Here is a 12,285-nt window from a genome sequence, read left to right on the forward strand (position 1 = left end):
TAGCCATGAAATGCTTTGAAAGGCTGGTCATGGCTCACATCAACACCATTATCCCAGAAACCCTAGACCCACTCCAATTTGCATACCGCACGAACAGATTCACAGATGATGCAATCTCTATTGCACTCCACACTGCCCTTTCACACCTGGACAAAAGGAACACCTATGTAAGAATGCTATTCATTGACTACAGATCAGAGTTCAACACCATAGTTCCCTCAAAGCTCATCACTAAGCTAAGGACCCTGGGACGAAACACCTCCCTCTGAAACTGGATTCTGGACTTCCGGACGGGCTGCCCCCAGGTGGTAAGGGTAGGTAACAACACATCCGCCATGCTGATCCTCAACATGGGGGCCCCTCAGGTGTGCGAGCTCAGCCCCCTCCTGTACTCCCTGTTCAACCATGACTGCAAGGCCAGGCACGACTCCAACACCATCATTAAGTTTGCTGATGACACAACAGTGGTAGGCCTGATCACCGACAACGATGAGACAGCCTATAGGGAGGAGGTCAGAGACCTGACCATGTGGTGCAAAGATAACAACCTCTCCCTCAACGTGATCAAGACAAAGAAGATGATTGTGGACTACAGGAAAAGGAGGACCAAGCATGCCCCCATTCTCATCGACGGGGCTGTAGTGGAGCAGGTTGAGAGCTTCAAGTTCCTTGGCGTCCACATCACCAACCAACTAAACTGGTCCAAGCACACCAAGACAGTCGTGAAGAGGGCACGACAAAGCCTGTCCCCCCTCAGGAGACTGAAAAGATTTGGCATGGGTCCTCAGATGCTCAAAAGGTTTTACAGCTGCACCATTGAGAGCATATTGACTGCTTGCATCACTGCCTGGTATGGCAACTGCTCGGCCTCCGACCACAAGGCACTACAGAGGGTTGTGCGTGCGGCCCAGTACATCACTGGGGCCAAGCTTCCTGCCATCCAGGACATCTATACCAGGTGGTGTCAGAGGAAGGCCCTAAAAGTCGTCAAAGACTCCAGCCACCCTAGTCATAGACTGTTCTCTCTGCTACCGCACGGCAAGCGGTACCAGAGCACCAAGTCCAGGTCCAAGAAGCTCCTAAATAGCTTCTACCCCCAAGCCATAAGACTCCTGAACAGCTAATCAAATGGCTACCCAGACTATTTGCATTGCACCCCCCCCCCCCCTTCCCCTGGATCGCTGCTGCTACTCTCTGTTATTATCTATCCATAGTCACTTTAATATCTCTACCTACCTACCTACATGTACATATTACCTCAATTACCTCGACACCGCGGTGCCCCCGCACATTGACATTGACTCTGTACCGGTACCCCCTGTATGTAGCTCCGCTATTGTTATTTACTGCTGCTCTTTAATTATTTGTTATTCTTATCTCTTACTTCTTTTGTTTTTGGTATTTTCTAAAAACTGCATTGTTGGTTATTAAGGGCTTGTAAGTAAACATTTCACTGTCTACACCTGTTGTATTGGGCGCATGTGACAAATACAATTTGATTTGATTTGATGTCAAGAACAGCTCAAATAAGCAAAGACAAATGACAGTCCATCATTACTTTAAGACATGAAGGTCAGTCAATCCGGAAAATTTCAATAACTTTGAAAGTTTCTTCAAGTGCAGTCGCAAACACCATCAAGCACGATGATGAAACTGGCTCTCATGAGGGTTGCCACAGGAAAGGAAGACCCAGAGTTACCTCTGCTGCAGAGGATAAATTCATTAGAGTTACCAGCCTCATATTGCAGGCCAAATAAATGCTTCACAGTTCAAAGTAACAGACACATCTCAACATCAACTGCGTGAATCAGGCCTTCATGGTCGCGTTGCTGCAAAGAAACCACTACTAAAGCACACCAATAAGAAGAAGAGACTTGTTTGGGCCAAGAAACACGAGCAATGGACATTAGACGGGTGTAAATCTGTCATTTGGTTTGATGAGTCCAAATTTGAGATTTTTGGTTCCAACTGCCATGTCTTTGTGAGACGCAGAGTAGGTGAACGGATGATCTCCGCATGTGTGGTTCCCACTGTGAAGCATGGAGGAGGAAGTGTGACACTGTCTATGATTTATTTAGAATTCAAGGCACACTTAACCAGCATGGCTACCACAGCCTTCTGCAGCGATACTCCGTCCTACCTGGTTTGCGCTTAGTAGGACTATCAATTGTTTTTCAACAGGACAATGACCTAACACATCTCCAGTCTGTGTAAGAGCTATTTGACCAAGGAGAGTGATGGAGTGCTGCATCAGATGACCTGTCCTCCCCAATCACCCGACCTCAACCCAATTGAGATGGTTTGGGATGAGTTGGACCGCAGAGTGAATGTCACGTCCTGACCTTAGTTCCGTTTTTGTGTCTCTATTTTAGTTTGGTCAGGGCGTGAGTTAGGGTGGGCAGTCTATGTTCTTTTTTCTAGGTTGTTGTTTTTCTATGTGTTTGGCCTGGTGTGGTTCCCAATCAGAGGCAGCTGTTTATCGTTGTCTCTGATTGGGAGCCATATTTAGGTAGCCTGTTTTCCATTGTGTGTTGTGGGTGATTGTTTCCTGTGTTAGTGTTTGTTTCACATTTCAGGACTGTTTCAGTTTTCGTTATCATTCACTTTGTTATTTTTGTATTTTGTCGTGTTCAGTTTTATTAAACTATCATGGACACTTAGCACGCTGCGTATTGGTCCGATTCTTCATACTCCTCGTCTGAAGAGGAGGAAAATCGTTACAGAATCACCCACCAAAAAAGGACCAAGCAGCGTGGTAACCAGGAGCAGAGGGTTCTGGACTCCTGGACTTGGGAGGAGATTTTGGATGGTAAGGGACCCTGGGCACAGGCTGGGGAATATCGCCGCCCCAAGGAAGAGCTGGAGGCAGCTAGAGCGGAGCGGCGCCACTACGAGGAATTGGCGCGAGGTAACGGGCACGAGAGGCAGCCCCAGAATTTTTTTGGGGGGGGCACACGGGTCTATTGGCGGACTCAGGTAGGAGACCTGAGCCAACTCCCCGTGCTTACCGTGGCGAGAGAGTGACTGGGCAGGCACCGTGTTATGCGGAGAAGCGCAAGGTGTCCCCAGTGCGCACGCATAGCCCGGTGCGCTACATCACAGCTCCTCGAATCGCCCGGGCTAGAGTAGGCATCGAGCCAGGAGGGATGATGCCGGTTCAGCGCATCTGGTCTCCAGTGCGTCTCCTCGGCCCGGGGTATACTGCACCAGCCCTACGCACGGTGTCTCCAGTTCGCCAGCACAGCCCAGTGCGGCCTGTTCCAACTCCCCGCACTTGCCGGGCTACAGGGGGGATCCAGCCAGGACGAATGGTGCTAGCTCTGCGCTCGAGACCGCCAGTGCGCCTCCAAGGTCCAGTGCATCCGGTGCCTCGGCCAAGGACAAGGCCTCCTGCATGTCTCCCCAGCCTGGTGAGTTCTGTGTCTGTGCTAAGCACTAACCCTCCAGCATGTCTCCCCAGCCTGGTGAGTCCTGTGCCTTCTCCCAGAGCCAGGCCTTCTGTGTGTCTCTCCAATCCAGTGATAATCCATGGCAAGAAGCCTCCAGTGATAATCCATGGCACGAAGCCTCCAGTGATGATCCATGGCAAGAAGTCTCCAGTGATAATCCATGGCACGAAGCCTCCAGTGGTGATCCATGGCAAGAAGCCTCCAGTGATGATCCATGGCACGAAGCCTCCAGTGATAATCCATGGCAAGAAGCCTCCAGTGATAATCCATGGCACGAAGCCTCCAGTGATGATCCATGGCACGAAGCCTCCAGTGATAATCCATGGCAAGAAGCCTCCAGTGATAATCCATGGCACGAAGCCTCCAGTGATGATCTATGGCAAGAAGCCTCCAGTGATAATCCATGGCACGAGGCTTCCAGTGATGATCCATGGCACGAAGCCTCCAGTGATGATCCATGGCACGAAGCCTCCAGTGATGATCCATGGCACGAAGCCTCCAGTGATGATCCAGGGCACGAAGCCTCCTGTGAGGATCCATGGCACGAAGCCTCCAGTGAGGATCCATGGCACGAAGCCTCCAGTGAGGATCCATGGCATGAAGCCTCCGGTGAGGATCCATGGCATGAGGCCTCCAACGAAGGAAGCTAGTCCGGAGCCTCCAGCGACGCCCTCTAGTCCGGAGCCTCCAGCGACGCCCTCTACTCCGGAGCAGCCGGGGTCTCCCTCCTGTCCGGAGCAGCCGGAGTCTCCCTCCTGTCCGGAGCAGCCGGAGTCTCCCTCCTGTCCGGAGCAGCCGGAGTCTCCCTCCTGTCCGGAGCAGCCGGAGCCGCCCGTCTGTCCTGAGCTGCCAGAGCCGCCCGTCTGTCCTGAGCTGTCAGAGCCGCCCGTCAGTCAGGAGCTGCCAGAGCCGCCCGTCAGTCAGGAGCTGCCAGAGCCGCCCGTCAGTCAGGAGCTGCCAGAGCCGCCCGTCAGTCAGGAGCTGCCAGAGCCGTCCGTCAGTCAGGAGCTGCCTGAGCCGCCCGTCAGTCAGGAGCTGCCTGAGCCGCCCGTCGGTCAGGAACTGCCCGTCACTCCGGCGTTGCCGGAGCCGCCCTTCACTCCGGCGCTGCCGGAGTCTCCCGCCTGTCCGGCGCTGCCGGAGTCTCCCGTCTAATCGGGGCCCACTGAAAGGGTCCCCAGTCCGAGGTCGGCGGCGAGGGTCACGGCTCAAAAGGCGCCACTTAAGTGGGCCAAGACTATGGTGGAGTGGGGTCCACGGCCAGAGCCGCAACCGCGGACAGATGCCCACCCAGACCCTCCCCTATGGGTTTAGGTTTTGCGGCCGGAGTCCGCACCTTTGGGGGGGGTACTGTCACGTCCTGACCTTAGGTCCGTTTTTTGTGTCTCTATTTTTGTTTGGTCAGGGCGTGAATTAGGGTGGGCAGTCTATGTTCTTTTTTCTAGGTTGTTGTTTTTCTTTGTTGGGCCTGGTGTGGTTCCCAATCAGAAGCAGCTGTTTATCGTTGTCTCTGATTGGGAGCCATATTTAGGTAGCCTGTTTTCCATTGTGTGTTGTGGGTGATTGTTTCCTGTGTTAGTGTTTGTTTCACATTTCAGGACTGTTTCAGTTTTCGTTATCATTCACTTTGTTATTTTTGTATTTTGTCGTGTTCAGTTTTATTAAACTATCATGGACACTTACCACGCTGCGTATTGGTCCGATCCTTCATACTCCTCGTCTGAAGAGGAGGAAAATCGTTACAGTGAAGGAAAAGCAGCCAACATGAAACGTGTGCGCTGGGAGTCGGGAAGCAAGATCAGGGAGTGAGTAATTTAATAAATAAATGAAACAAAATACAAAACAAGAAACACGAACAACACACAGACAGGAAACTGAAAGAGAAACAATAACACCTGGCGAAGGAACCAAAGGGAGTGACATATATAGGGAAGGTAATCAGGCACGCGCTGGTGTGCGCAATGATGGTGACAGGTGTGCGTCATAACAAGCAGCCTGTTGACCTAGAGGCCAGAGAGGGAGTATACGTGACACAACAAGTGCTCAGTATATGTGGGAACTCATTCAAGACTGTTGGAAAAGCATTCCAGGTGAAGCTGGTTGAAAGAATGCCAAGAGTGTGCAAAGCTGTCATCAAGGCAAAGGGTGGCTTCTTTGAAGAATCTCAAATATAAAATAGATTTTGATTTGTTGAACACTTTTTTGGTTACTACATGATTCCATATGTAATATTTCATAGTGTTGATGTCTTTACTATTATTCTGCAATGTAAAAAACAGTAAAAATTAAGAAAAACCCTTGAAGGAGTAGGTGTGTCCAAACTTTTGACTGGTACTAAGTAAATGCACCTTTGGCAGCGATTACAGCTGTGAGGCTTTCTGGGTAGGTCTTTAAGAACTTTTCACATCTTGATTGTGTAACATTTGCCCAGTATTCTTTTCAAAATACTTCAAGCTCTGTCAAATTGGTTGTTGATCATTGCTAGACAACGATTTTCAGGACCTGCCGTAGATTTAAATCAAAACTGTAACTCGGCCACTCAAACATTCACTGTGTTCTTGAGATGAGGTAGTCATTCAAAAATCATGTTAACCACTATTATTTCACACAGAGTGAGTCCATGCATCTTATTATGTGACTTGGTAAGCACATTTTTACTCCTGAATTTATTTAGAAATACCATAACGAAGGTGTCAAATACTTATTGACTCAAGACATTTTAATTGATTTGTAAAAAATGAATAAAAACATGATTCCACTTTGACATTATAGGGTATTGTGTGTAGGCCAGTGACCCAAAAAATCTAAATTTAATCAATTTTAAGTTCACGCGGTATCACAACAAAATGTGGAAAAAGTCAAATTTCTGAAGGCACTGTATCACTGATAGGTGATATACCATTTACCCAAAAAGTATTTCTCTGTCTTTCTCTTGTTATTGTATGGTTCTCTGATCCCTCCTTCCCCTTCCGCCAATAGACTCCGAGGCTGGCATGGTGACGGTGAACCGCTGCCTGGATGCAGCCAAGGCGTGTAATGTCGACGACCTGTGCCAGAAGTTCCGCACAGAGTACGTATCTGCCTGCATCAAGCCCTCAGCAAAGTCTGGCCTCTGCAACAAGGCCAAGTGCAGCAAGGCCTTACGCCGGTTCTTTGATCGCATCCCTCCAGACTACACGCATGAGCTACTCTTCTGCCCCTGCACGGACACGGCGTGCGCAGAGCGACGCAGGCAGACCATAGTTCCCGGCTGCTCCTTCGAGGGCTCGGAAAAACCCAGCTGCCTGACACAGATGCGTATTTGCAAGGCTGACTATGTGTGCAGGTGAGTGAGACGCTCCAATAACACAACATACTGACTTATATCCTTTGGGACATAGAGCACAATGAGCTGCTACTGTACCACTTCTTTCTGTTCTTGGTCAAGTTGTGCCTCAGCTCGCTCCCAGAGAGGTAGATCTCTGCGAGCTCATCTATTCCAGTCTTGTACTCAGAGTGTAAGATGTTTAAAAGTGCATCCCAAACACATCACTTTTAAAGAAAAACTGTAGTTGTTTGTATTATCTTGTGACCCACCAACTCAACCAAACAAAGACATTCTTTAGTCCTGACCCAGACAGTACCAGCTGTGACCAACCAGTGGGGCCATGACCCATTATTTGGGAACCACCCCTCTATCAACACACAAAACAGAACAAGCAAACCACTCAATCAACAAAATGGTTCAATATTCTACCCCCAAACCCCCTGGAGAGTGTGCTGCAATAACACATAAAATATTTAACACAGATAAAACATAAGATGGATTAGAGTTATCGCTCATTGCAATCGTTGGTCATGAACATTATTTTCACCACCCCTTTTACTGCTCTGGGGCTGAACTAATGATTCTGGCTTGTGGAATGAAACAAATAAAATAAACCAATGCCCCTCACTGCAGTTTGCCACCTAGCCTTAAACATACGAGTGTTGTACCAAATCTATAGCACATGGAGATAGCGAAACCCTCTCTTCCTCCAGTGAAAACCATTCAATTAAACATGCTATCTTTACGGTATGCCATCATTGTAATTGGTGTCCGGCCCTTTCTCACTGCTAAACAGTGCTAGTTGTATTGGCTCTGTATAGGTCCCGCCTGGCTCAGTTCCAGTACGACTGCCAACCAGCCGAGTCATCTGCCAACGGTTGCAAGCAGGGGAACTATGGAGCCTGTCTACTCGCCTACACAGGCCTGATAGGTGGGTACAGAGATGGAGAGAGCGAATGTGAAACGGATGGGAGAAAGCCGAACATGTGGAGGAGAGGGTAAATCGATGAATAAAGAACAGGAGAAAGAGAAAATGAAGTGTTTAACATACAGAATGTGAGTGGAGAAAATGTAGCTAGCCTACAGTGTACTGAAATGGAGAAAACAGTTAGATACTGGGGAAATGAGGAGTGAGGGAAGGATAGAAAAGGTAAACTAATGAATAAAGAACAGGAGAAAGAGTGAAAGAGTGAAAGGAAATGATTACTTTGGAGGGGAAATGAAAGTTGCTATTTAAAGGAGCTACATGTAACAATTTAGCAATAATTCAGATTCCCTTGTGGTTTTCAAAGTATATCTTAGAAATAGCATAAATAGCTTATGCACTGCTTTCTGACCTTATCATAACCCAAATTACATCTGCTGCATGGGCGTAAGGTAATGTTATGTTGTTTATGTTTGCAACCTTACGAACGAGAACCAATCATGAAACAGGAAGATGCTGATGCATGTACCTACACGGAAACTATTTGCTATTTGCAGGTGGAAATGCTAGATGTACCTTCTTTAATACTGTAGGCCTATAATGAATGAGTATGAGTAGGATTTGAGTAGATCTTATTTGTGGAGGTTTAAAGCAGTACAGATGTAGGATCTTAATTTGAACCGTATTGTCGTAGAAAAACAATCCTGCAGCAACAGGATTTCAAAGTTTAGTCCATAACGTTGCTTGATCAGTGATTAGGCTATTAGCTTTGTTTTATGCACTCGCTCAAAGAACGTCCATTTCTTTTTCATGCTCTTCAAAAGAGCACAAAGCGACCTAATGCATTTCAAGAGCTTCCTATGGTGCCCTTCAGCACAAACAAACACTTGGCATTTTCATTCCTGGCCTGTATTTATTAAGCACTTGAAAACTTTCCACTCCATTTCAGAACTTGGGAGAGAAATGGCACAACAAACACTTCTAAACCTTTTAAAGGAAGCACAAATTGAAGCATCTTTGACTTCATAAAAACAAGAAACAGATAACTGTCAAGAATTACCCTCAACACACTTGCATTTCTGCTAATTTCTTGAACAGTATTCCACCTTACATTGTGCGAGTGAACTGTGAATTGCAAATACTGTTCATAAATGTTTTAGTTTGTATAACATTGTAAAAACAGTCTTGTAACAATCGGTCTTTGGAGGGAATAAATATTTGATACTGAACTGAGCACACATTGTTTCTACAGGCAGCTCGATAACTCCCAACTATGTGGATAACTCCACGTCTAGCGTGGCCCCATGGTGCTCCTGCTCTGCCAGTGGGAACCAGAGAGAAGAGTGCTCCGACTTCCTGGAATACTTCACCGACAACGTCTGTCTCAGTGAGTGGCTCCCAATGGCTCCTAATCCATCAAGTCATCACTGAAAGCAGTCTCCAGTGACTTAGGCTGGAGGTTCCATAGGGCTCTGGTCAAAAGTAGTGCACTATATAGGGAGTAGGGTTTAATATGGGATGCAGCCTTAGTGTAGGGTTGTATTCACTAGGCATGAAATGAAGGAAAACAGCCCAAGGTACTATCTGAACTTTTGGAAATATTTTGAAACATTTTGCTACGGTGTTCCCTAATGAACATGTTTGCAAGGTTTAGACTGGGGAAGAACAAGAGCAACATCATCTTGTATCTCAAAAAAGCGCTATTTCTATAAAGTATTGTTCCTTATGTTCGAATGGTACATGATATGGGGCGGTTTGGTGGAAGGTAGTGATCACTTACAGTTGAATAGCCATCGTGATTGTTAGTGTGAATGTGTGACATCTGCAGCATGTTTTAGAGGATAAAGCAGAACTCCATGAGTTCTGGGGATTTTGCCTGTCAGTGTTTTGTCATGTCTCATGTGCGGTAGCCTACACTCTTAGAAAAAAGCGTTCCAAATGGTTCCTCGGCTGTCCCCATAGGAGAACCCTTTTTGGTCCCAGGTAGAACCGTTTTTGGATCCAGGTAGAACTATTTTGGGTTCCATGTAGAACCCTCTGGGGAAAGGGTTCTACATGGAACCAAAAGTGTTAGGTTCTAGATAGAAAAATAGGTGCTAACTATGTACTGGTAAATGTATTTACTATACTTGATTTAGATTTTTGCTTAGATGTATTTTCTCTCTGAGGAATGATTCATCCAACACTATGGTTTTCTATTACAATAATTGGTCTGCGCAACAATGCCTTTGGAATTATTCAACTTGTTTTTTTCTTGATGATGGAAATAAGGGATGATGTTACTCCTTGTTGAACCTAGCCTATTTTCATTGATGAATACCTGCTGTATCCTTGGTAATTACACCTGGGTGTTCACAGTGCCTTCCCTGAGTGAAAAGGAAATAGGTTATCCCTGTGATTCTAAAGTAATCACTTATTTATGAATTCACCCTCTCCGTCTTAACGGCTTGTGCATTTATTCCTGTTTTAACAGTTGATGTAAATATTGGCATAGAAGACTCAACCTTAACCCATAATGGCACAGTAATAATTGCGTTATTACATGTAATAAGTGTAATATCACCTCACATGATGGGAGACAAGCTAGTTCCACCTTCTGATGGTTTACAGAGAGGGAAACAAGGATGAAAGACAATATGGTGCTTGTGCGATATGTTTATGATCCCTTATAGAAGATGATGAGTGCTTTCAACCACATGAACCAGACTTTCAGCTTTATTTCAGGAGCATCATGCGTCAGCACCGTGACTCAGTACACACATTTCCCTGGGATTTTTTCTCTCTCACCCTAATGGTCTTCCATCTCTATTCCAATTTTGCTTATGCCCTTTCTATGTAGTGAATACTTAATTGTCCTTATTATTGACTTTGCTACAGTGTTTTTCATCTGACCTGTTTAAACAGACAGGGGCTATCTTCCTCCCGGAGAGCGCAAGGTAGATCTGGTTTCCACCTGATAGTATGGGCACAAAGTCTAAATTTGCTTTTTGGTCTTCATTTAAGGTTAGAGAGAGACATAAGGTTTGAAGCATGGATAAGGTTATGGTTAAGGTTAGGTTTAAAATGAAATTGTAGAAATAGGCAGGCTTTATGACTTTGTGGCTGTGGTAAACAGTGACGACCAGTAACTCTAAAGCCATCTCCTCTCCTCTCCTCTCCTCTCCTCTCCTCTCCTCTCCTCTCCTCTCCTCTCCTCTCCTCTCCTCTCCTCTCCTCTCCTCTCCTCTCCTTGGTGGCCTCTTCGTCTCCTCTCCTTGGTGGCCTCTTCGTCTCCTCTCCTTGGTGGCCTCTCCTTTCCTCGCTTCGCCTCTTCTCTCTTCTCCTCGTGACCTCTCCTCTCCTCAGTGGCCTCTCCTCTCCTTGGTGGCCTCTTCTCTCCATGACAAAAAAGGACACAGAGCGAGGTTCCAGTCTTGTTTGGCCAATGCCACTCGTCTGTGAGTTAATGAGAGGATGTGGAGAGGCAGGTGCAGTTGGGGAAACCTGAAGAGAATACTGAGTATTCGCCTTCTCCACCGAGCAAATCCAAACTTGCCCGAGCCAAGCCGCTCAGGCAGAATGCAGAATGGGTCCTGACTGTGCAGTAACTGAATGTGGGCGTGATTGGAAATTGATGAAGACGTGTCAGGTCCATTTCGGGAGCCTTGAGTCAAATTGTCTCTTCTCAAACTGTGCCTGTTGTCATCTTGTTAAACAGGGAATGCCCTCCTGGCATTTGGGAGCGGGACAGATATGGCGCCCACTCCCAGTCTATCGGGACTGCTCAGCCCTGCCGCAGGCAGAGAGAATCATGCCACCACCCCTCTGCCTGCTACCGTGGAGACCACACGGAATGTTCCGGACCCAATTATACCAACACAGGTGTGGTGATTGTTTCATCAGGGTCAGAGCTAGAATGGGATAAAATAGATACTTGTTCAGTTGTTTGTACAGTATAAAAAAAAAAGAAGATTTGCCAAGAGTTGAAACCTTTGCCAGTTAAGTTCAGGGAGGTTACAGTTGCATATTTACAGTACTCCCACCCGATCACCTTTGACCTTTGAAATTTGAATCAGAATGATGGAGCATATCTTAGATTTGGCCCTCGACAGTGAATAATACATCCCTAGTTTTGTTCTGTTCTGTTTCAGGCTAACCATGTGGGCTTCAATGTTTTTTGGTCAACATTGATTTCTCTTTCTCACCCTTAGGCCAGCGGAAATGACCGACTGTGGGGAGATTCTACCCTCCCATTGGATGGGCTCCCAAACTCTGCCCCCGCACTTGGCCTTCTGGCTCCAACGGCCTTTACCGGCCTTGTGCTCCTACCTTTGCTCTTATATGGACACTAAAGGAGGCAGCACTGCCAAGGAGCACCCATAGAGCAGATGGGATGATTTGTTGACAAATTCTAGAGAAATTTGACTCTTTGGCCAATAGGCTTCTCCTCCTCCGGAACATGTACAGCATAGTCGTTTTTATATTTTTGTGTCTTAGTGGTTCAACTGCATCTGCGAGCCCTTTAAGTGTACAGAGAGGGACTGAGACAGATTGAAACCAATCTGTACACTGTACATTGTTATCGCTTCAAGTCAAGATAAAAGTACTTTTTATGTGGACTAACC

General features: G+C 46.7%; 1 protein-coding gene across 1 annotated transcript in view; it reads left to right on the top strand.

The window, feature by feature from the left end:
- gfra4b (GDNF family receptor alpha 4b) overlaps positions 1-12,043 on the top strand; it is a 140,206-nt gene extending 128,163 nt beyond the window's left edge. Inside the window, exons 4-8 of the mRNA XM_038992496.1 lie at positions 6,429-6,774; positions 7,578-7,687; positions 8,934-9,068; positions 11,379-11,547; positions 11,872-12,043. Coding sequence (XP_038848424.1) covers positions 6,429-6,774; positions 7,578-7,687; positions 8,934-9,068; positions 11,379-11,547; positions 11,872-12,043 — 932 coding nt within the window. The remainder of the gene's footprint in view (positions 1-6,428; positions 6,775-7,577; positions 7,688-8,933; positions 9,069-11,378; positions 11,548-11,871) is intronic.
- Positions 12,044-12,285: the final 242 nt, after the last annotated feature.

The sequence above is a fragment of the Salvelinus namaycush genome, chromosome 5 (genome assembly GCF_016432855.1).
Source record: "Salvelinus namaycush isolate Seneca chromosome 5, SaNama_1.0, whole genome shotgun sequence".
NCBI classification, from domain to species: domain Eukaryota; kingdom Metazoa; phylum Chordata; class Actinopteri; order Salmoniformes; family Salmonidae; genus Salvelinus; species Salvelinus namaycush.